This window comes from Onychostruthus taczanowskii, unplaced genomic scaffold, assembly GCF_017590055.1.
Source record: "Onychostruthus taczanowskii isolate IOZ18803 unplaced genomic scaffold, ASM1759005v1 scaffold62, whole genome shotgun sequence".
In the NCBI taxonomy this organism is placed as follows: Eukaryota; Metazoa; Chordata; class Aves; order Passeriformes; family Passeridae; genus Onychostruthus; species Onychostruthus taczanowskii.
In genome coordinates, this window is record NW_024503901.1 from 1,971,827 (window position 1) to 1,997,529 (window position 25,703).

Below are 25,703 nucleotides of genomic sequence, written 5' to 3' on the forward strand. Positions count from 1 at the left end.
TTAATTACACAGACATGTCTAAACTTGGAGAATGTAGTTCATTTGAGTTATATTTTCATTTTCTTTGTGGAAATTTTTTGATCTGACAATAACTCAAATATTTGGCATTCAATTCTACTGACACTTTTGGCACTTGTTTTTTCTCTTTAGAGAGACACTTTTAAATTCTTTCATTAAGAAATATGCACTTAAGTGCTCTTTCATTAAGAAATACTCTTGCAGAATTTAAATATTTGATGTCTGAAACTTTTATTTTTGTTCCTTTTGACTGAATTCTTGGGTTTTTTTAATTTTATTTCTTATATATAGCATTAATGTACTAAGTTTTTTTTCCCTACCATTACAGGACATTAGTCTTTTTTGATAATGTAGGCACTGGTATCTTGTAGCTCAGCTACAACTTTCTGGACTGACTCTTGCTTTTATTTAGGGCATAGAGTACTTTCTCTTGCCAAACTAGAAAACAGATGGTTTTTATGTTGCCCAGTTTTAATGTACGCATTTATTTCTTCTGTGACACTAGACTGAACTTTTTATATTCAAGTGGCTTGTTTCTCTAAGCATTGTGAATTCTTTCATGGTTTCGACAGTGACTCTAGTATTACTGCTCTGCACACTGTGCATATATTTCTGTATCTCCAAATCTGTATTCACTTGTCATTCTGAATGTTTGTGATTTTTACTTAGGAAGTTAGTATGAAATTTCACGGCAGTACCACTTGGTTATTACTTTACCTGTTTTGGTGGGATTTTTTCTGCAAAGTATGTAGATTGCTACTTTCCATACCAAGGACTTTCTTATTCCAGTTTGGTGTGTATTTATTTGTCAATGTTGTTTCCTATTATCAACCACTTTATCAAACTTAAATTATTATACAGGCCTTCATAGCTTTTGATTTTGAATATGAGAGTTTTTAATTTAAGCTTAGTGGATTAAGTATTTACATAAATCTTGAATGTTGATAGCATATTACCTTTCATAAATAAGACTGGTATAGCTTTAATGGCAAATTTTTATATTTGTATTCTGCAAAGGAATCTTCATAAATTGATGACTGAAATCAGAATCCAGTTAAAGCACAAAAATTATTGCATTTACACTGTTTTGACTGCTGTGTGTGAATTTTTTTAGTTGTTACCTGGCTTTTGCTAAGTTTCCTTTAAAATTCTTGTGGCTTTTTCAGACAGTCTCCTTAGAATTACTAAGGCTTCAGCTGATAAGATCTGAGAGTTTAGTCTTCGCAAGAAAATATTATTGAAAGAATAACTGCTTTTTAAAGTATTTTAATCTTCACTGTGCAAAACTTACATCAGATATTTAATATCATAACGGTACACATTGTACATGTATTACATATTGCCTCTTTCAAAAATCACTGTAATGCTGAATCTCTGATCTTTTCATTATTCATTCTCACAGGTACTTACAAAAGAATTTTATAGTCTTCAGTCTTCTAGTGAAACTCGCATTATTGAGCTTCAAACACAGAATTCTGAGTTTCAAGCAAGACTAGATACTTATGAAAAACTTGAAAAAGAGCTTGATGAGATAATACTGCAGACAGCAGAAAGTAAGTTCTGTCACAAGTTGTTTTATCTGTAGGTGTTTCTGGCATTACAATATCTTTTTTCTCATGACTTGGAAAGAGTTACAGTGCCTGTCATTCTCCTTCATTATGCCTGACAAGTAAAAGGCAGTAATTATTTTGATAGAAAATATTAATGGCAGGTTTTTAAGTGTACCTGTAAATATGTATCAAACATCCATATGTCTAAGTTTGTGCTTATTGAAAATCATCTCAGTATTCACTCATTTTTCTTTTCCTTATTCTAATTATCCATTATAATTAGATATACTCTTTAGGATTCTTCGATTACTTTAGTACATTTTAAATGTCAGGAAGCCCTCCTTGTTGACAGGCAAATACAGATTTTATATTTCAGTACAGTGATTAATGTGAATTTTTGAACTAATTGGAAGGAGGAAAAAACCTCTTCCTTCTGTTGAATTAATAATAATTAGACATTAAGTAGTTTCTTGTGGCAGTTCAGTCTGTTCCAAGTACTAAACCATGGATTAAATTCATACCTGATTACTCTTGAAAATTTTTGTCTCTCATTTGCTAAAATTAAAATGTTCCCAAACACAGCAAAATTTGTGTAAAATCTGTATTAATTTAGTTCTCAGCCTAAATCAATCCATCCACAAAGCAATTAATTTCTAATTTGAAACTCTGACTCTAATCTTGAAATCTTCTGGCCAATGTGTAGACAGAGCAGGATATTCTAAAATTTCAGACTAATTCAACTGTCATCTTCTCCTTTTCTCCTTCTTTCCTCCTTCAAAAAATAGTCACAATTTATACAGTATAGAAGATTATTGCATAAGTTTTATATGTAAACAGTAGTCTAGCAAAGTGTGCATTACCAAGATGCAGTGATGTTAGTAACCAGACTGCACATGTTTTATTAATTTTATGCACTGCAGCCTGTACTTAGAATGGCCTGAGTGCCCAAAGGTTCCAGTCTGACCATAAGCATGTTTGCTGTATACACGCTTCTGGTTTAGTCAGTAATACATTTTTTGAAGTATGTATATATATATATACTTGCCTAAGGAGTATTTATGTATTAACGCAGAATTTTTGGACCTTACCTTCATTTTCTTCAAGGAGAAAGTAGAGTTCAGAACACTCGCTTTTGTTTACATTTTCTTATGCATCTTGGGACAACAGTTAAGTTTTTTACCAGATCATTCTTAACTTCTTCTTAAATATCTATTTTAATTACAATTTACATTCTATGCTGCAGAATGGTAAAGAAAGGGAAGTTTCCAAATGAACTATGATTTTAAAATATAGTGACTTTATTTTCTGATTTCCTTGGAGAAAAAAAGGAGTTATGGCTTAATATTATTTCAGTATACTTTCTATTTAATACTGAACTTGCTATTTCAGTGTATTTGATATAGAAAGTTAAGAATAATACTAATTAAGTCTAGTATCTTAGGGAAAACAGAAGAAAAGAAGTATTTTTTTTTAAAAAACACTTTGAAGAAGAAGACAGATATACTTCCTCCTCAAATTATGCCCTGATCACTATATGTCATAAATAGGTAAAGGCAGAAAAATAACTGAAAGGAAATACAAGTATTTTTCAAATCTAGTGTGTTATGGAAATACTTCAGTCCATCTTTCTTGGAATATAATTTAGGCTGAAGTATTGTGTGCACGACAATTAGAGTTTTCTACAGACTTCAGTGATAATAAGGATTAGTCTTCATTCCTGTGGTCACCTCTTTATATTTAAATAGCATATAATGCTTTTTTCTTCTCCCTGAGTCATGAAGCCTCTGCTGTTTTGAGGATGTCAGTGAGGGTTGGGTTCTCTGGACTTTTTAATAAACTGTGTATTTATTTACACATGTGAGATAGCTTTTGTCATATAATATATAAATTATATATATATGCACTTTTTTTTCCCTTTGGAAAATATGCATGTGGAAGAGATCACTGAATTTTTACTGTTACTCCCTGACTGTTATGCCTCACTTTATTAATATTGAAATGACATGGAACAGCCTATTCAGGAAGCTATCAAGAATTTATATAGCCACTTCTTACAGTGCCTAAGAGGTTTCCAGATGAATAACAGTAGTAAATTTCCTTGGCATTTCCTTGTCTATTTTTCCTTTTCAGGGTACAATCTTCACATTAGGGTATTTTTGTTGTAGAGTAGTTTGATTTTTCTTGTTTCTGTTGCTTAGTATCTTTCTAAGAAAAAGATGGAATCTGTCTATATCCTCACAATGGCACATCCTTGCTGAGTAGCATAAGAAACTGTCATTAAAAAGTGTCCCCTAGCTTATAAAATGTATATTTTACACCACAAAATCAGGTGAAGAGCGTGGATTGTTCTAAAAGAAGATCTTAGAACTGATACACACTGATACAGAATATTATTTTGATACCTACATTTCCAATTTCTTTTGTGTTTGTCTTCCTGATATGACATTTACTGGACACTAGAGACAGATCTGAATTTACAGAAGAGGATCTTACTGACATTTTTCTGAGACATTGGACACTGAATATGAAACCAAAAAGAAGGGTATTAACAAAAGCAGGTTAAATTATTCTTTATGTTTTTCTGAACCAGAGGTGTTTACAGCACTGAAGAATCCCCTGTGATATTTAAGACGGCTCTGAAGTGCTGGTGTCTTTGTAGTGCCACATTAGTAAACTTTTACTGTCATACTTACTGAAATTTCTGTATTGTTTTTAATGTAACTAGATGTGTGACTTACCACAGATGTTCTTCTAGAGGCTTTTCTCTTTCTAAATGTATTTTAAGAATCCTTGTTTAAAATAGCATTACAAGGGTATTAGACAAGTGAGAGAAGAAGTTACAGCATTTTGCAAGTTGTTGAGAAATTGAGGTATTTCTGATTTTGAGGCACTTGAGCATTGAGAAAGATGAGTCAGATAGGACTCACATAATTTCCTACATTTGTTTCTCCTGTTCCCAACTATTTGATTCATCAGAGCTTTTGTGTGGTGCCTGGGCTGGTGTTTACTTGTTCTCCCTCCTTCTCTCACACCCCTGCCGCTCCCATTTTTCTCATTGTCCCCCTTTACCCCTCCTCTCTGTCCCACTCCCTCTGCCTCTTTCTATTTCACACATACACTTGCTCTTTTTCTTTTTCCTTTTTTTTTTTCCCTGTCCCACTTCGTCTTACAGGAGAGTGGAAACCTGAATTCCAGAACTTGAAATATGAACATAGACATTTTAATCTTGCTGCTATTGGGATTTTCTTATAATGCATTATGATTTGTTTAAAACTTTTAGAAATGTGTTTTCAGAAATCAATCATCTATGGAAGCAGAGATTATTTTTAATATTTCTATTTTGCATGTACTTAAGAATCTCTTTTTTACCCTTCTCTGAAGAAATGGATGGCATTTGTTTTCATCAAGTGTGGTGAAATTTCTGATCACCACAGCCTTTCAAAAACCATAGTGAGCAGCTTCACTGTGACATCAGCTCCCTTTGCAACATCAGATGTGTCCCTTCTGGTCCCTGGACTTGGTTATGTCCTGTCACCTCAAACACTCCCAAATTTTATCTTCCTCTGCCTTCTCATGTATGCACTGAAAATTAATTATTTAGATTAAAAACTTAAGCAACTTAACCTTCTACTGCTGAAATAAACTTACACATGTAGTATGTATTTTGTGACCATACCAGCAGTATTAATGTTCAAGGTAACTGGACTATTTTCCTTTACTTTTGTATTGCATAAGTCTTACATTAATTATAAAAATAAAAAGTGTAATTAAAGTGTGGCACTAAATTTAATGCTAATGGTGAAAAAAACTGTTCCATTCAAGCCCAGAAGGTTGCACCAACTGGAAATTTAGCTTCTAGAAAAATGTTTTTGCGTGTTGAGTTGTAAATAGAATTGCTTATAAGTTTATAAGTTCTGTCACTGTTCTTCAACAGAACCTTTCTGCATTTTTTTGCAGTGGAAGATGAAGTTGAAGCTGAAAGGGTTCTTTTCTCATATGGCTATGGTGCAAATGTTCCTACAACAGCCAAAAGACGACTAAAGCAAAGGTAAAAAAAGATTACCTCATGAATTTACTTGTTCGAGATAAAGTAAATTGAGATTATGCTTTGTATTAGAATCCAGCCAGTTTGATTAACATAAAGAGGTTGTTTAATGACTTAAGTATACAGGAATAGATTGAGGACTAGGACTTGTTAATGTAGTTGATGCATATGAATGAGCATATTTTTCTAGGTCATTTTAAAATCTCTTCTCATTGACTTTTAGAAAGATTAATTATAATTGTATAAAATCAAGCAGCTGTAAAAACAGATTAGTTACATTGTTTACATTTATATAATAGCATATGCATTACTAATACCCTAAAAATCATTGTATTTAATAGTAAGAAAAATATGTCTGTCAGGATATTAAGAAGGACAATGGTTCAGAGCATCACTATTCTATCTTCACTAATACAGGATCTTATTCCTCTTGCAGCTTGCTCTGGTTTGGCCAATTTGAGAATTTGATCAATAGACTAAAGTGATGAATAGGTGAAAAACATACCTCTTGATCATAGTCATTTCGAACTAATATATTTATGTTATGCATTGTCATTAAGAAATAATAGTGACATTTGAATGGCTCATTGTGAGCCTGTGTGTAGTGGCTATGACTCACTTCTCCCGCACAACTAACAGCAGGGTAAAAGGAAATGACCTCAGGCTTGCCAGGGGAGGTTCAGGTTGGACAATTTCTTCACAAAAGTGGTTGTCAAGCATTGGAATAGTCTGCCCGGGAAGGTGATGGAGTCACCATCCCTGGAAGGTGTGGAGTTTGCAAAAAACCTTCATCACCTTGGTGCACACCTGGCTTAGAAAACTGTTGAGAGCTCTATAGCACCATTTCCTAAAGCTTCAGTTTATTCCTCTTTTGTCAATAGTTTGGGCACTTTTCTGAATTTCCACTTCGAGGCTTCTTTTTCCATACCTTAATATATTCAGTTTAGATTATTTATATATATGAAAACCCTGTTGAATTTCCTTTGAATGCTGAACCCGATGATCAGACCAGGATTTCAGATGTGCTTGGAAGACACTTTCTGAGCTTTGAAGCGGCTCTACTGGAATGACTCATATACTCCACTTTTGTTCCAAAAGGCATTGACTAATAAACTGACTTAATCCTTCATAATAGTGTTGGAGACTTCATAGAGTTTCTTTATCTTTTAGAATTAAAAAGATTTTAAAAGCTATAAAAGACTGCGTATGGTTTACCTGCTGTTTTGATTCAAGGAAAACTTCCAGGCAGATAATGTGTGTGGTGCCTTTGGCTGCCAAAGTTTTTAAAAGCAAAGACTCTGACACCATCCTCTATTTAGCCCCATTAAAGAAAGACAGATTATTTTCTGCTCTAAAGCATTGCTTAAGAAAAGACAATCTATTACAAATGTGAATAATCTTCTTTCTGGAGTCCACTACCTGCTCTTTAATCCCAGACATAGGGGATCCTAAATGAAGAGCTCTTTTAAGCTCACATCTTGCATTTCAGTCTCTGAATGTTTGTACAAAATGGACCCTTTCAAGCAGTGTAGGGTCCATGCCTCTTTGCCCACTTGCCAGAAACAACTCTATCATTACTTCAGACATAGGCATTGTGCACCCATAGTACTAAATTGAGCGTACCTGGGAATGCTCTGAAGCATCAAGACCAAATGGTCTGTAGTAACCCATTGCCACAAAAACAGTTCTCAGTGTAGGTGAAGCTACACATGAACAACATACTGGCAATGGTTTGCTTGCCTATGCTGACTTCTCAGCAATGCCTAGGAACTGCTTAGGAAGTGTTAATGAGAGAATACAGAACAGTACTAGGGTGACTTTGGTGGTTTCCTGACAAGGAATTACCACATTTTTGAGAACTGCATCATTTTCTAGTATAGTTGAAATCAAATGTTTCCAGCGTAAGGTGTCTTTGCACATCAGTCCCTTTGTCTCTTTGCTTTCAATTCAAACTAGTCAAAAAACATTCTGAAAACTATGCTTGAAAGCTGTACTTGTGTTATCCTTAAATATTTGCCAATTCAGGTGAAGTTCACTGAGTAGTTGTAGCTGGGAAAATTACAATGTGCTGCATTCCTAAATTTGCCATGGGAAGGTATCCAAGTTTTCACTTACACTCTAATAGCTACTAGTCAAAGAAGTGTTCCTTTCTGTTTTGTACGAGATGAGATTAGTGCATGAAAGAGTATCTTTATAACACAGATGAAGATTATTAAGACTTCTGCCAAATCCAGAAGTCTATTCCATTTTACTGAGGAAGAGATGAACATTATGACTGGTCAAATTTTCAAATAAACTTCATGCACTCATCTAGATTTATGCATGCTTAAGCCTGAGCTTCAAGTCAGTCAGTCTGCTTTAAACTGCTTACCCTCTCATAGATTCTGTGTCATAGTCAGGAACTGGTTGTGGAGTTACCCAAGAACCACCTGGATGCAGTCCTGCACAACGTGCTCTGGAGGTTAGACCAGATGACCACTGTGCTGCCTTCCAACCTTGCCCATTCTGTGATTCATAAGAGAGTTTGGAAGACTAGGTTAGATGTCTGTTAGTAGGCTCTGCAGTGCATATTGAATCTTCCCTTTGCTGCCCATGGACCTGTGCTCTTGAATGGATAATAAACTCTTTGATTCTGCACATGAAGCTTGCAAGAGGCTGAGGATCTAATTTTTTAACTAGGTTGTTTAAGTAGCGCAATAATTCTTTCTCTTCAAAGTTAATCTGTAACTCCACATAAGGGTTTATTTAAAACAAAATTGGCAATAACATTAAATTATTGAGCATATTAAATGTCAGACAAAACAATTTTGCCTCTCTTTTCAAAGTGATAAAATACTACATTTTCAGTGTTTTGCTGCAAAACATGTTAATGAGTATCTTTAAACAATTATTTGTTAGAATTAAAGTGAGTCAGTAAAGTTGCTAAAAAGTAAATAATCATAATTAGATGAAGAATTTTGACAGTATTTCTACAGTTGTATAGTATTGGTACAATATTGTACCAATTTCTTATACAAATTGCATAAGTAATTACTACACATAAAATATTACAATAGCATAACTGTAGGAATGTTGTTTTAGTGCTGTTACATTTTGTAATATTTTCACCTTTTTTCTAACTTTGACCATGCAGCATGTTTAACTATGTAGTTTATATATGATAATATTTAAGCATTGGTGAAAAATTAAGGCAATCAAGTCCTGAAGCATAAATATCAGAATTTCTTTTGCCTATTTTGGAAAAAATTCAAGTTGAGCTTGCTTTTTACTGGCACAGTGTTCACTTGGCAAGAAGATTACTGCAGCTAGAAAAGCAAAACTCGTTGCTTGTGAAAGATCTGGAACATCAGAAGGAACAAGTAACACAGATTTCACAAGAGGTAAATCATAATTACACAAAAATTCAAATATGTAGAAACATTGCAGAACAGCTGTTCATAAAATGAAATATTTTCTAAACAGTGTTTTTTATCTATTTGATGTTAAAAAAAAAGGCCTCATAATTAACCAAAACTCCATGATAGAAGTTTTCAAAGAAGTTTATATTGTGTTTTGCAACTAATATTGAAAGGAGGATTACTTTACAGGCTAAACAAGAATGCAAGCCAGACAGACAACGTTTTGATTTCTGAACAGAACAGCCAGCCAAGCTAGTTTGTTCTGTTTGATACTTAATTGTTAAATGAATGCATCACTACTTCTTACACAGCTCTTCTGTTAAATCACTTTTGAAGATATTTAACAAACCTCAGCTGCAAATGTCCCAGAATTCAGGCAGACTAATTTAAAAAAAAAAATCTTTAAATTGTCTTTTAATTATTCTCATAGGAATTAGAAGACAACTAGGTTTTATCTTAGATGTTGCCACCATATGTAATTTGTAAGCTTACTATTTCAGGAATGTGGTTCATTTTTAAAGCCACAGTAATTACAAATTAAAATTACTACACTCAAGTACTTCACAGAGTGCAAATACTTGAATTTCTACATATTTTAAATTACATTAATTTGATAAATTTTATGTGTGTATATATGTTTATTTAGATTATTTCAGTGAAAGATACATGAACAGTGAAGTTTGGGGATTTTTTAACCAATACTATAATTTGTTATGTATTCTTAGGTATATTATGGTAATTTCTATTTGACTAAAACATATTCTTTCAGGTTCTTATTTGGAAGACATCAGAAAATTGGTGAATCCATTGTTATGCTTGGTATTCTTCCATATCACTATTCTTTGTCTTAAATTTTTCTGTGTTTCACTTCAATACATTCCTTACCCACAGTAGTTTTATACTTACTTCACTGGTGAAAAATTCAGTATCACTGACCTTAGTTCAAATTCCTGCAACTTTCCACTGGAACATCTTCAGCCCATTTTTATCCTGCCTTTAAATTTTTGATCTTTTACCATATAATTGTATAGATTAAATCACAATACAATCCAGTACAAAGTTAAACATTGTTTTTTTTGTGTAAAGTTCTAAAACTAAAACTTTTTGGTATCTTTATTTTTACTCCCAGCTATTGTCTTCCTTGCATTTTTTTATATAAGAACAAACCAGAGATCTTGTAGACTACAGCATGCTTAAGTAGCCCATTATTTTTCTTTCCACTGACAGTTTGTTCAGTCATCTAGATGAAGTCTAGAGCATGGATAAAAAGCTGATGCAAAAGTGATTTTATCAGCTTCTGGCTTGAACTTGGTTCAAATACTGCTACTTAAGTGCAGTATTTATGATACAACCTTTTCAGCTCTTTCAAGGAGGGAGGAAAAGACCACAGTAAGTCAATAAGACCATAAACAGAGGCATTGACTCTACTGGCTTTTTTAATCAATGGAAGGTGTAACATTAAAACCCTTGAAAATGCAGATTAGGGAAGTGTAGAGAGTGGTACCATTATTGCAGTGAAAATAGCATACGATTAGAAGAGAAAAGTGTGAAGATAATGTGCTAGTAATCAATTTGAAGATGGTATGTTTCATTTTTTGTGTATGTAATAAAAGGTTTGGAGTTTATATTAATATGCAGTTGGTAAAAATCAATAATAATTCAGTAATAATCAAGTAATTGTCCTTTATAACTTAAAAAATTTATAGTAGTTATACCGGTTGTTTTGCAGCTTGACAGAGCAAATTCTTTGTTGAACCAAGCACAACAGCCGTACAAATACCTCATTGAAACTGTGCAACAGAGAGATTCTCAAATAAGTCTACAGAAAGAACATATTACACAACTTGAAAAAGATTTCAGGTAATTAAAATCACTGATTCTTGTTTTACTTTCTTTTAAATTGAAGGTAAAAGCACTTATATTTTTATCATTAGGAAAAAAATTGTGCTATTGTCCACAAAGTTGAGATGTTAACCCTCCATCACTGACCAACTCCAGTCTTTGTGCTGGACTGTAGCACTTGTTATTTCTCTCACAATGTCAGAAGAGGGTACTTTAGTTTTGGAAAAGTAGCTGTGACAGGTTTAAAGTGAGTTTGGAGTTGAGAAGAGCTCTCATGAAGTAGAGAAGCGTTCAAAAGACTAAAAGGAAAGAATGACACACCAGTTGTAGAACAGTAAAAATCAAGAAAAAAGTCGGAGAAAAATTATAATAGAGTAGTCCACCAGTAAAGGGTATTTCAGCCAAAATTAGAGCATATGCTCTCATGCAGACTCTGATTTGCTGCTGTATCCATCTGTCAGAGCTCTCTAACCACTGAGCAACTTCCCTAACATCTAATTCCCAGGTAGGCTGTTACAAAATAATATGTCCCTTGATTTTCAAGGAAGTTGATAGCCGAGTCCCATTGCTCTACAGAAGAATTAGCATTTTAAGTATTAGGTGTTTATGTGGTGTCTTGGTTTAGGAAAAGCAAACAGTAACTATTAGAAGACATTAATGTGATTCTGTTATGAAGCAATTACATGAAAAATACAGGATTTTCCACTAATCTACTGAAGCAATCAAAATAAAACAGGGTTCACTCTAGCTAATACTTAGTCTTACATACTGTCATACATATGTATCTATTCAGAGTATTTTGATGGTTTGGGATGGTATTTGTTATCCCTTGAGGAATACTTAAAAATGCTTATTATCCAAGCAAATATGAATCTATAAGTTTATAAATAAACTGAAATATTCATTCATAGTTCCTGACAAAGTATTTTTCACTGAGCTTAATTTTGATTCAGTAAGAATAGACCTTTCTTTTAATTCCAGAATCAAGTGTTTTTAATATTTTCCTAGACTTGTTACATTATGAGAAACACCTCAAAGAAAAATAATATTTTTCCAGAAAATGAAAAATCCCAGTGTTCTCTGTATACAGTGTCTTACTTTCCATTTGTGAAAAGTATCAAAGAATTGGTCACAAATTTTTAGATTATGATAATAATAATGGAATGCTTTTGTTACTCACAAAGTAGTCCAAAAGTCTCTCAAAAGGAAGATAGAAGGGGAATACACAGGTGAAGTCATTTCTAAAAGTATATGTTTCATGCTTTAAAATCTAAAAGAACTTAAATGTGTTATTAACATCGATTTTCTTGAGTTAAATGGCTTATTGCCAATAATCTGTATGCTTAGATATTCTTCTTAAATTTACCCTACAAACTAAGGTACCTAAATTAGAGACTTAGGTCAACTTTCCTTAATAGTTCATGGAGGAAGTGACATCTCCAGAAAGTCATTCAGATTTTGGGTGGAGTGAGTTATTTCCTAGAGATGCCTATTACTGTCTGTTAACTCTAAAGGAAATTTTTTTTCATCTTGAAGGGCCTCAGGTTAAGAAAGAAAGTGGATCTGCCCTACAGTGTGAGCATTCATGGTAAACATACCAGCAGTACTCCACTGTGGGGAGCTGGGGTGTGCTCAGCATTAGTCTGTGTTTCTGTGAATGAAAATGTGGCCTGACAAAAAAAATTTATAGCAAAAAAAAGGTAGCACTTACTTTGCACATCAAATATTTTGGTAATTTTTCTTTCTTGTAGTTTCCAGTATTCCTTGTAAACTGAAAATAGCTTTTACTCCACTATCACAAGTTTGCCCAGTTTCATAGGCCAGAGAAATTCTTGGGAACAGCCTAATGTCTTAGGGCTTTTGGTGCATATTAGTAGTCCCTGATTTTTCTTTTCATAGCTTCACGTTTAAAACAAAGGTCCTAAATTGTTAGCTGGCATTCCCTATCATACATGAGAAATCATAATCTGGGATAAAATTGACAGTGTTGATCCTTTGCTTTCCGGTAAGTGAGAGGAAGGTTAGAGGTAGGGATTTCTAACCAGAGAACCATTACATTGAAGAAATTTTTTATCATGAGGATAACCTTTTGGAATCTGCTGATGACAGTTTTAAATTAAAATATCCCTTAGGTGATTTCAGATTACTCTCAGCTATTCCAGAACTGAATCAGAATGGGATTTAAGTAAATTAATTATAATCCCTACCAAATATATGCCAAGTGAAGCTCTGCTGGATCAAAAGATTTAGCCCACTATTCCTATCCCTCTTAGTTTATTAAACAGCATTTTGTTGGTTTGTGCATGGAATATTTTTGAGAGGATGAGTTCAGAGAATTAATGCTCCTCAAGGAGAGCCTTAAGTTCTGCAGATAATGTTGGTGCTATTAGAAAAGTATTAGTGAAAACACTAAACATGGTTTATGAAGCCTGGTTTCTATATATCTCAGAGCTGAAGGAAAATGTTAATATTTGTAAAACCATTTCAAAATTAAATTGTTCTTTCACCCATTACCTATGATTAATAGTTAATAATACTGCAATTCTGCAGCAACCTCTAAACTGAGGTATAATTTGTTCTACAGTTACACAAGGTACATTATTTTTTAAAATTTTAAGTACAATTGTGCATTAGTTTTATTTCTAAACAGCAATTTCACAAGAACCAGCTAAAGGAAAAGTAGTGCTTGAATTTTTGTTTTCAGACGGACCTTCAAAAATACTAGTGACTTTTGGGGTGCATATTTTTTTAATCTCATATTTGAGTACCGGATTGGAGACAAATTAAGGTAGTGTTGATAATGCCTGCACCCTGAGAATCAAGACTTAATTTATGCTTAGTTATAATTCTCCTTCCTTTTTATTTAGTGTGCAGATTCAGTGGTGGAGGGGTGTTCTCTTCATGTTGTGATTTTATCTCATCTGCTCACCAAAAGAGAGCATTATGTAAGTCATGGCTTCCCCAAGCAGAACAGGCACATCTGTGTTACCAGTGCCAATGTTCTCTATCACTTCCCACTTAACTTGAGTGTGGAGGGATCAGCAAGGACTTAATTGCGAGTGAATTTACTTTTTTAGTCTTAATCCATAATTGCCTCCTATACACAGTGATCACGGCCAATTGTCTTTTATAACATACTCCTGAGGTGATTAGGTTCCAGCAGATTTCCCAGGATGATGAGTCAGTATTTTCTTGCAACCTATAAATGTTTTGCAGCAGCCTGAAGCACTTTGTACTTCCATGTCTATGGAGAAGTTTGTTGGTTATGTTGGATGTGAGTTTGATTCTGTGATGAAACAGATTGTTGTTCAACAACAGATGTTTGTTGAATCACCACAAGAGGAAGACAAGCACAAGGAAGGCTATTTGTGACAGAAATCTCATTTTGGATGTTCTTGGGCCATATCTTTATCAATTTTTCACAAAATGGCCTAAATTCACATTTATAATGGTCCCTTAACAGACAACAGATGTGTTCAGGATTCTCCACACTCATAATTCTCTTAAAGTGTCATTTCTGACAGCAGTTATTTCTGCAAGAGGAATGGGAAAGATTCAGGCAGATCATTTTGATATAATACAAGGACTTTTTGACAAGTGCTGCAGACCCATCGAAGTCTCTTTCCAGCATGGTCTTTAAAGTTCACTTCAACTAGAGCAGCTTAGCTGCCTTCATCCTTATGTGTCACACCTGTAGAGCTAAGGCTGTCTTTCATAGCTTTCATATCAAAATATCTTCCTCACTTGGAAGGACTGTTCAAGTTGTGCTCAAGGTTGCCTGTGTCAGTAGCTGTCAGACTGAATCACAGAATGGTTTGGATTGGAAGGAACCTTTAAAGATCATCTAGTTCTACCTTCCTGCCATGGGTAAAGACATCATCCACTAGATCGCTTGCTCAAAGCACCATTCAGCTTCACACTGAAAGGAGAGAAACAATCAGAATACTTATTGGACAGAATTAAAATAGTATATCCAGGGGACCTAGACATACTTAGTTGATTTGCTGAGAAGTGTGTCCATTCTGGGCATGTGGATCTCTAGCCATACCTTCATAAGAGCTCCAAGAGCTGTTGTGGTTGGGGTACATTATGGCTGCTGCCATTGCTGGGATTTGCATGAACAACTTTGGGACCCACCACCAGGTTCTTAAAGGTGTGCTGATACCACTGCTGAGATTCAAGAGTGAAGGCACAAGCTTATTACCTCTCAAGGAGAAGGAGAGATTGTTTAGGATAATGAGGCTCTGTCAGGTGTTGCCCACATAAAGTGTTCACTCCCACTCTCATTCTCCTGCCTGGGAGAATCCATCCCTTTAGGATTCTCCCAGGCAGGCCATGGGCTGTGCTGGCACTTGGCCTCAAACAGAACTTGGCTCTGGGAGCAGAACACTTGGTATGCTTCTGAAATGAGCCATGCACCTGCAGATATGTTTCGGATACAAAACCTTGGTCTTGAGTGACAGGGCATCTGCAGGATGCATTTATAGGTGGTCTAAATATCTCAAAATACTCTGTTAAGTAATTTCTTATTTATATTAGACACATAGCACTCTCATTAATAAAAGTAAATAGTGATGGTTAATAAGAGCAGTGCTGTGTGTGAGGATGACTCCTTGCTGCTATAAAGAAATACCTCTAGCATACAGTTCTTTAGCCAGAAATGAAAACATCACATTTAGCACTCCTTTTGAAAAGAAATGCTTGTAACTATGTCATGCTGTGGGAAAACAAATCTCTGACTTTCATTCTTATGTATGTAGTGAAGTAATTGTAGTTTTAGTACATAATTTTCTGCTAAAAACATCTAGGTTTATAAATAACTGGAGATGCTAAAAGGACTTCATTCATAAAGAGAGGGTATTTATTTTAAATGCAGTTACTCAAATTTCTCAGTACCAATGGCTGGTTTTAAAAGAGGTTCACTTACGCAAAAGCAATACTCAAAAGCCTTAACTGTGTGGAAAACCCAGAAGCCATATAAGGATTTTGCTCACTAAGAAGCTTTGTACTGAAATGTTCCTTACCTAAACATTTTAGGTTCTCTAATTGCCATCCAAACATAAAGCTCGACATAGAGTGTTAGATGAGTTTTTCCCATCAAAGAATGGGCAATGAGCTTTTTATGAGAACATTACCATTCTGTGAAATATGCACCATCTATTCCAATAGTACTGCAGCTTACCAGAGAAATGCTCCAAGCAAAATTTCTAGAAGTACGTCCTTTTTTATACATTTTCTGACCTGTAATACAACTTTTTAAAAGTTGTTTGGGTTGTTGTTTTTTTGTTTGTTTTTTTTAACGGGTTGAAAAAGTAATTTTTATGAGGACACTTTATGGATAGGTTTTTAAGCCTCCTGAAACATTCCAGTTAAAATCATTAAGCAATATTCTCCTAAATCTGTTCAAAAATCTGAGCTGTGGTTATTTAGCTGCACAATGAGAGATCACTGATTTGTCATGTATTCTCTCTTGAAGGAACTTTTGTTTGCAAAACATCTTATACCTCCCTTTCTAACTATGTGACTTAAGAACAAAATTTGATCTAGACTAATAATTAACTACCTACTTTGAGCTATTAATCTGTAATTTGCAGATAAGCAATAGCTTTGCTATATGGCTACATTATATATTCAGTTATATGTACAAAACCTTTACATATACTATTTGTGTTTCATTTTTTTCAATGGTAATGCTGTATCTGAATATGAAATGCAAAAAAATATCAATATTGGACTATTCAACTTCATGCTGTAAGGGCAAATTAACAGAAAGGCACAATCCATTTCTTACAGCATCTGGAGTACACAGTTCACTGAAAAAGAAACATACTTTTTTTTCCCAAACCTAGTAGAAGTAATAATAAAATCCAGTACTGTATAAACCCATGTTTATTTTGTGTGTCCAGCATAAACATGTTCAGAATATCTAATTATAGAAGCTTCTGAACAGGGTAGTAACTAATATATTTACACGTCAGCATTAAAAATGGTTTAGTTGCCCAAATTGAGAAGAGTTTATAAGGCTGGGAAAAATGTTAGTATCTATTCTCCAGAAAAATCATGTTACCTAAAAATGTCTTACATATGATACCCAGGCTACCATGGCTTTAGATCCTGAGTGAAGCAAGACAAAACAAGCCAGTGGTTGCTATGAGCAATGTGTATGCATATGACAAGCATATTTTATGGTTAACCTGCATTCTTGGTACCTGGATTCATACCTGGCTAGGCTTTAAAAGCATGATGGAATGAAACTAGATGTCCTCACAGACAATTTGGTTTCTTCTGCAAAGCACACAGAAAAGGCAGGACCTGCACTACTTTTCATTTAGTTCTCTAACCTGGACTTTGCAGGCCACAGTTCTATGATATCTCATGATGGGCACTTTCTCCACATTCAGGATGAGACCATCAGTGACCAGCACTGTGGAGCACATCATGGTCCCATCTTTTTAGATGAAAGTTACAACCCTTGAGCTCTAGTGTTAGAAGCTGGTTAGCCTAGACTCAGAGATGGTGGTTTCAGAATCAAAGCAAGACACTTGAGGCACTCCATCACCAAATGGAGAAGCTCATCCTTGCCTTCAGCTGTAGGTCTCCACTGTACGTGGCAAATCAAGTTATTTTGGTGATCCATGTGAAAGATAACCTTTAAAAAGACACCAGTGTCCATCCAGATCAGTGAAGGGACCTTCTTATGTGGTGACAAAGTGTCTAGTACCAACTAGAGTAGGTTACATGGATGTGGCGAGGGAAGGATGATCCTTCAACAGTTCTCACTTAGGTCAGCTAAAACAAATTGTAAAGCTGCTCTCTGATTTGTCACACTGCCAGTTAAACCTGGACTAGGTTAAACTACTCTTCACTGGGAATGTATGGTAGGTAAAAGCTAGAATCTCTTTGCTGCTATCCAAGACGTTGGTTCAGAGCATTTTAGAACCAGGAACTGAAATGGTCAGTCTTCTTCCCAAGATGCAACTTTTGAAGGTTTTTCAGTTTGACCTTGTCATATATTATCATTCTGTCTGGTAACTGTTTTCTCACTCTGTTAAATGTGTATATGCCTCTTGCAGTATTCTTTCACGAGCACATGAATTATTCCCTTCTATCTGCAATGATGAAAAAGCACCAGTATTGCAAAACTACAAAATTCTTAGTCTGCACATGCTTTGTTATTCCTATATGAATGTGTATGACAGAAAACACATGAAGTGCTACTGAATGATGTAGTTTATGTCCTCTATTTTACTATAAACAAAGAAAATTAGAACTGCTCTACAGAGATCACTTATGTAATATTATTTCAGAAGGTATAAGCAGTATAAGAATAGGTTCTATTCTTTAGATGAAACTGAACCTCAAGCATGAACTTCTGGTTCAGTCATGAACAGTAATGATTATGCTTATTCAGTACACTACTTAAGTCTTAGAGAAACTTGTATTATTGCTTCTCTAATAAGTTTTTGAGCCTCTAGAAGGATTAGTTTATGTTCTTAGGAAATACAGAAATCCAAGAAAAAGTGACGTGTAAGTTACAACACATGAACCCAAGAGAAAGAATGTACAGCAATTTCATTGTGATTAAAAATGTGACAGAAAATAAAACTCTTGAAAATACTAAAATATTTTTATAGTTTTTTTAAATGTTATTACTTTTCTTTTAAATAGTTGAAACAACTGAGCAATTTGGCAAAAGTATACTTTTTTTCTGAGAATTAATGAATGCCTAGAAGGAATTGACAGTTGTAATTTACAATACAGAGCTTGTAAGGAACTGCCAGAAAATCTCTGGGGCAAAGGATGATGTTGCTTATTTGAAATGAGCGGATGATACATGGCCAATTAAAGATTTATTTATTTTGTTGATCATTTCTGGATTAAATATTGGAAATATTAAATAATTTGTGTTTGCAACATATGTAATTGCTCCATTTATAAAATTTTAATATATTTGCTTTTGAACTCCTGACCTGTTTGCAATATTACATATTTGCATTCCATATGCAGAATTGCATTTTTCATAGTTCTTGATTTATGTTACAGTTTATATTGTACAATGTATTTAGTTAAGTCATGTTAATGGTATATATAACATTTCTTCCAAGAAAATCTCTGTCGCTGTTTTAACAAAATAGATTATATACTGGTATTATGCATGCATTAGTCTAAAATTTAATGTTAGAAACTGATGCTGGGGCTAAAAAGGAAAATACATTTAATTATTATAGAACTGCTGCCTGGAATCACAATGTGTGTGATAAACATTTCAAATGTTCATGTGCTATAACTATGAAGACAAAGAATGTTTAAAGTTAAACTTTACATTCTGCTATAAAGGCATGCCTTCATGGCAAATCAGTTTTCATACTTGGTTCATAGGACAAGCTTGATCCCATACATTATCCTGGAATAAAAATATTAAACATAACAAAAATACATTTACAATTTTTGCAGAAACTACACAGCTAAAGGCAGAACAGCTATATGTTTTTCTTCCTTATATTTGCTATTTTCAGAATTCTAAATACAGTAATATAAAGAGTTCATGCGGTGTGCTACTACTAGTGACTAATACAACAAAGAAATCCACATTTTGATGCAGAAATGTAGGTATAAGGCAACTTACTTTGCTTATAAAATAATCTCATTTTGCCAGAAAGAAACCAAGAAATGATAATAGAAGATTCTAATCATTTAAATTACCCTTCAAAGAAAAAAAAGGCATTTTATGAAGGTTTTGAATACTTTTTCTGTTTGGCTAAAATGAGAAGTTGTGTGTACATTCGGGCCCATTTATAAAAGTTTCAGTGCTTGAATATAGAGAAGGATCATTTGATGCAATTACTTGAGCAGATTTTTATTGTTGCCAGTATTTAGCTTTAGAAAATGCATGTTTCAGCCAGAACACAAGATTAAAAGAGATTATCTGTTGCTATTACTGCATTTCCTATCCTCTTTTTACCAGTCTTTTAAATAAAGAAAAGACAGCTTTGCTGCGTGTCAAGAATCAAATGGCAGCAGATTTGGAGAGACTTCTAAATGACCGTGAGGTAATCTTCCTCTTTTAGCATTACTACCATAAGTGCACTTTTTTTTCTACTGGCCCTTAAACCATGGAGAAAAAAATGCTTTACTTTTCTTCAATTTGTTGGGGTTTTCTTGTCTGTGTTGTTTTCAGCAACACAGGTGAACATGTCTGTCGGATACTGGGGAGGATCTCAGTTGTTAAATTCTCTCTGATGATTTACTGTCTCTGTTCTTTCTTTTCTTTTGCCTTGAACAGTGTTTGGCAATTGCAAGCATTTAACAAGCATCTAGATAAAGACAGTGAAATTGATACACATGTAATCTGCAAGGTCTACATGTGCCACAGTATGCCTCAGGGATCTCTCTGTGCTTCCCAGTCCTTGCAGCCAAACATTGGACCAAAGCACTGTTCAATTCATTTCCTATACCCTCTTTTGAATCCCTTTTAAACTCCAAAATAGGGGTTAGGGAGAGGAAACAAGACAATAGTTGCACAGGTTTCCAAGAAGAATTAGGGTACTTTTTTGTGTACTTACCTGAGTTTCATCTGAGCAAGAATCAGGGTGCTACTGGACTAGATTATACTCTCAGATCTTAAAGTATGCAAAATTGTGCCGTTTAGGGACCCCTAAAGGCTCTTGGAAGATTTTTATCTGAACAATCATGAGACTAATATGTCATGGCATAGGAGAGAAAATCTGCAGATTAAATGTCTGAAACAAAACATGAAAGTAAACAAAGTATACTGCAGGAATCTGAGAATGCGAATAATTCCACAGAATTTTCTGAAGCTAAAGAGTACTGAAGATATAAAACCAAAAGCTGACCTAAGCAGCTATTAAATCTCCTAGAACTGCTGAATGATTTGGCAAGGATTTGCAGAAAAAATACAACATTAACAAATGAGGTATGAGAAAAAACAGTGCAAATTATAGATACAGAGTGATGGGACCTCACTTCAGAAAGTGGTTGTAGAGCATATCAATAGTTCTCTGACAACATCTTTATTTTCTCTTACTGGTGAGAGAAAAGATTGAGAGATTGCTTTCAAAGAAGCTACAACTCCCCTAAATTATCCTGTCAGAGTTCAGATTATCACTCATTTTAAAACATTATTTTCATGGAAAACTGACTATCCACCTCCCAAAGACTCATTCCACCTCCAAAATTGTTTTCCTTCATCTCCTTTTCATACTATTCATCACATTCCCTTCTCAGATCAGTAAACCAAAATCCATGTCATTAATTGGTCCAAACTTGTTTGTCTCTCCCAAGCAATTAAAAAACTCCTTTGTGTTAGAACCAAAACAATTTCACTGGCAGCTGAGTCCAAGTGAGCCTTGACTTAAATGAAAACTACTAATTCTGTTTGCTGAGTTCCAAACCACACTAGTCTATGATTTAAACATTTCTAGATAGTTTATAAACCTTACCATTATATTCATGCTTTATCATATCCTTACATTAGTGATATGAAAAATACTCTGAGGAAACATGACATAAGTGTATAAACATGTAGTGTTTTTTCCAATTTTATAGGCCCTTAGCCTAATTTCAAATTAATTTCTTTCAAAATTTCCTGTTCCTACTCTTTCTTTCCCAACCAGCGGTGCTGCCAACTAGTTATGCTCACAAAGCAATCACACGTGGGTGCCTAGTTTTTGTAGTGTCATATCAATGAGTATGCATTGCAGCTGATGAAAAGCAGTAGAAAGTGATATAAAGAAAAATTTTGCCATGTTTTCTAAGAAAACCATAACATTCTAACTTTTTTACATTTTTTTCAACATTTTTTACATCCAAACTACATGAGCCCCTGTATATACCCTCATAAACTATTCCTGATATGCAGCAGTTTGCTTCTTCGTGTCATTTCACCATTCCAAATTTTAAACTGTGTCAAACAATCAAGGAAGGCTGGAAGAAGGCTTGATTGAAAAATAAAAGCAAATACTTGAGTCTGAAACTGACTTCGATGTTTCTCATACCCTGAATGTTAAGAAATTGATCAAGTATTTCCAAAATTAGTACTGTTTTCTGAAGTTTCTTTTCTTTCTGTTAAAAATAGGACATATTAGTCATACTGGTTTTGTCAAACTGTCGTAATGTTTTTTAAACATACCTCTGCAGAAAAGGATATGAATGAAAAATATGAAAAAGGAACATTAGAAGTTGCATGTTTGAGGGAAGAAAACTATGAAATACATCTGTTAAAAATAGGACATATTAGTCAGACTGGTTTTGTCAAACTGTCGTAATGTTTTTTAAACATACCTCTGCAGAAAAGGATATGAATGAAAAATATGAAAAAGGAACATTAGAAGTTGCATGTTTGAGGGAAGAAAACTATGAAATGCAAGTACAACACACAAAAAAAATCTCCTGAGAAACAAAATATTAGCTAAAATTGATTCAGTAAAATGTTTGAAAAGAATAGGTAGCTTTTGTGTTTGTATGTAAGTTTAACTTTTGTCAATTCTGTTTATTCCTAATGCAGCTTTTTATTTTTTTACTTCTAATGCAACCTTCTTCCAGTAGTTTTACACTTTATGAATTTCTCTAAAAGGCAGTTATCTCACGTATTGAAATCTTTGTACAGGATAGTGAGTTAGTCTTTGACTGTACTTCTTTGCCATCTTAATAAAAAATTTAAATTTGCAGTAGCATCACAATTTTCCAGTAATTATCCTTGCTGACAGAAATAAAGAATACAAATTTTCTCGCTTTGTGTTAATAAAGGGTTAACTGCATTTAAACAGATTGCAATTTTAAATAAAACTGACAGACAACCTGTAAATACAGATTCATACATTTTGAAAAAAAAATATGAATTGCGGGTTTATGTGTTTGGTACGTGCTATCATGTAAAAGGGTTACTATCAGCCTTAAACTGTCATGTCTTGTTAGGAATTACCTTGTTGCTCTCATGTTTGCAAGTAGAAACATTAGAATTCTTGAATAGATAAACCTAAGATATTCATAGTTAAGATAAAATGAAGTTTAGGTATGTTAAAAGTAAGTGCTAAAAGTACAAGCAAAATGCCAAAACAATGTTAATGCTGTCTTCCAGCGACGTGTTTCAATAGGTGCACAGTTTTTACTTAAGGTATTCCAGCCTGTGTGGTCTCAGACTGTATTAACTCTTTTTAATGGAATGTTAGAGTTTGAGAGGTTGGAAGGTTTTTAATGTTTATCTCTTTGTGATATCAGCTAGATTCATAGTGCTGCTTTGAAGACTATTATAGCATTTTATGCACTTTTTAAATAAAGAACTTACATTCATGATTAAGCTTCTCTTTTCACAGATTTTAATTTTAGAAGAAGAAAGTTGAAAGTTATACTTTGAATCTTGGAAGAATTTCTGTAGGATTCTTACATGAGCTCTTTTATTACAGGAAAAAATTACACTAAATGTTAATGTCATAAAATAGTTCATTATTTCAAATTATAAAGATGTCTAATTTGATGATGAATCTTACATTTTGCTGTGGGACATCAAAGTGAAAAACAGTTATTTGATTATGTAAAGCCTTAAAAGCTTCTGTCCACCCATGAAGGAGAAAAAAGGAAGGTTGGGGTTTTATTCAGACTATATTCTTGGCCCAAATTCTGAATTGTTTCTTGGCCTGCTACTTCCTTTTCTGTCTGAATTAATTAGTAAATGAATGTGGAAAACAGTTTAATCTAGTTTTTAATTTAGATCACTGAGAATCAGCTGGCAAGATAAAATTTCTTGCATTCTTCATGTGGTTAAATGCAAACTTCCCTATAAGAAGGAGTTCAATGGCATTATCATGAATGAGCAATATCTAGGATGATGCTGAGATCATGTTGGAGGTTCATAATAAAGCCTTCCCAGTGCCCCTTGTCTTCTCTGAGCTGTCACATGGGTTGAGGTGCATAGTATTTGGATGCCATTTGTACACCTCTTAGTGCAAGAGAGCAAGTTAATGCAGCCAGATTTTTCAGTTGATTCTAAAATAAGGTATTTTCTGTGTTTTCAAGGTATTATTATTTAATTGTTTTTCTAGATCCATCAGAAAAGCATAAAACATTGTTTGAAGGAGCAATGTGGTCTCCTATTAATAATCTTCCAGTAAATAATGTGGGGTTTTTTAAAAAAGGGATATTTCAGATCTACAGACTTTTTTTTTTTTTTTTGCATTATTATTTGTAGTGTCTCCAGACTTTTTAATCAGCTGAACTTCACACTGTTGACACTCTTAACTCGAATAACCAAACCACACCAACATCAACTTGTAGTTTTGATTCTTCCCACTAACTAATTAACTGCATGACCTGGCCCCATCTTTGAAACTTACTGCCCCTGTGTCTTAGTATAGTCAGGGAAGAATGAGTAAGAATGATGTTTCTTCAAAGAATAAATCCAGATGAGATTATGCATCATGCCTGACTTGACCCAATAGCTGTAACGATACCTTACCCCTTTGCTCCTGATTCTCCTCCTTCCTCCTCCTGTTCCACCAGCTCTGACACACTTCTAATACTGCAGTAGGACATTCAAATCACTAAACAGAAACCTAACCTGGCAAAAAAAAAAAAAAAAAACCCTACAAAAGCGCATTGCTGTCTGTTAGCAGTTTGAATGATCTTTGGAAAGAGTCCAGCAAAGGAAAAAACAAGTGAAAATATTTATATGCCAATATTACTTACCTGTGATAAAGAGGGCATTTTGTGTCCAAAACTATACAGAACACCAGCTTCTGTGCCATCCTTTATCTGCATCCAAATGTTATTCTTTTTGCATATAACGGGCATCTCTAACTTAAAGGCACTGAAAATGCAGTTCTCTGTTAAGGGCTGAAGTGGGATGAATCCACTAAAGCTTTTTGGTGAAGCTCTTGATACATGATTCCTTTTATCTAGTTTGTTGGTTTGTTTTTTTTTTTCTTTCCAACAGTCGGCCTTTGACTAAAAGAAATATTTACCATGATCTCTGTGATCCTGGCAACTCCATTGCCTTTCATGCTTGATGCAGTTGTTAGGATTTTGTAACATCAGAAGTGCAATTCTAGACTTTATCCACTGGCTTTCAAACTTCAGATGAAAACTTGGAAGGGCAGTCTGTCAGCACTCAGATGTTTGGCAAGAAGTTTTAGTAATAATTTCCTGAGGTTACATTTAAGAGGTTATAAATTTGCTATGCTTTGATGTATAGCATTGTACTGTTTCTTCAGAAATTTAAGATGCAGATGTGTCATAATAAAGACAACTAATAATATGCACAATTAAATCTATTTTAGCTTTTCCAATGCAAACAGTGTAGAAACTGAGTTCTAAAATCTTGAAAATTAACTAGCTGTGGTTTATATTTTTAATGTGAAGTTCATAATCCACTGGGGTTTGGGGGAAAAAAGCCGAGCAAGTAGAATAAATTGAGTTCTTTTTATGTTTCAAATGGAAATACTGTAGGAGATCTTAAAACAAAAAAAGAGACAGTGGTGTAAGAGACACCAGTAGAAGACTTCAGTAGGTGTTCCTTCAAGTCCTAAGATCAGTTTCTCTTTGTGTGAATATAAAGGACTTAATTTACACTATTTTTTTAACCACTTGAAATCACCAGTATGTGATGCAGTCTGGCAACACAGTTGTTTTTAGCCTATAAAAGTAAAACTAATACTATGAAATCATTGTCGTAAAAAATAGAAGGGGAACATTTATTACATAAATGCTGCAAATCCAGGCTGTTTACAGTAACCATTAATTTCCTGCAGTGCAGTTGTTTATGCAGACATGATTCATTATCAGCCCATGAATACTGTACACCAGGTAAGAAGATAGGACAACCTGCTGATATTTTGT

General features: G+C 34.1%; 1 protein-coding gene across 2 annotated transcripts in view; it reads left to right on the forward strand.

Moving 5' to 3' along the window:
• Positions 1–25,703, forward strand: part of PIBF1 (progesterone immunomodulatory binding factor 1) — a 106,695-nt gene that overhangs the window by 64,815 nt on the left and 16,177 nt on the right. For both annotated transcript variants that reach the window (XM_041419912.1, XM_041419911.1), the window contains exons 12-16: positions 1,421–1,571; positions 5,526–5,616; positions 8,891–8,993; positions 10,741–10,871; positions 19,819–19,903. In XM_041419912.1, the coding sequence (XP_041275846.1) occupies positions 1,421–1,571; positions 5,526–5,616; positions 8,891–8,993; positions 10,741–10,871; positions 19,819–19,903 (561 nt within the window). The remainder of the gene's footprint in view (positions 1–1,420; positions 1,572–5,525; positions 5,617–8,890; positions 8,994–10,740; positions 10,872–19,818; positions 19,904–25,703) is intronic.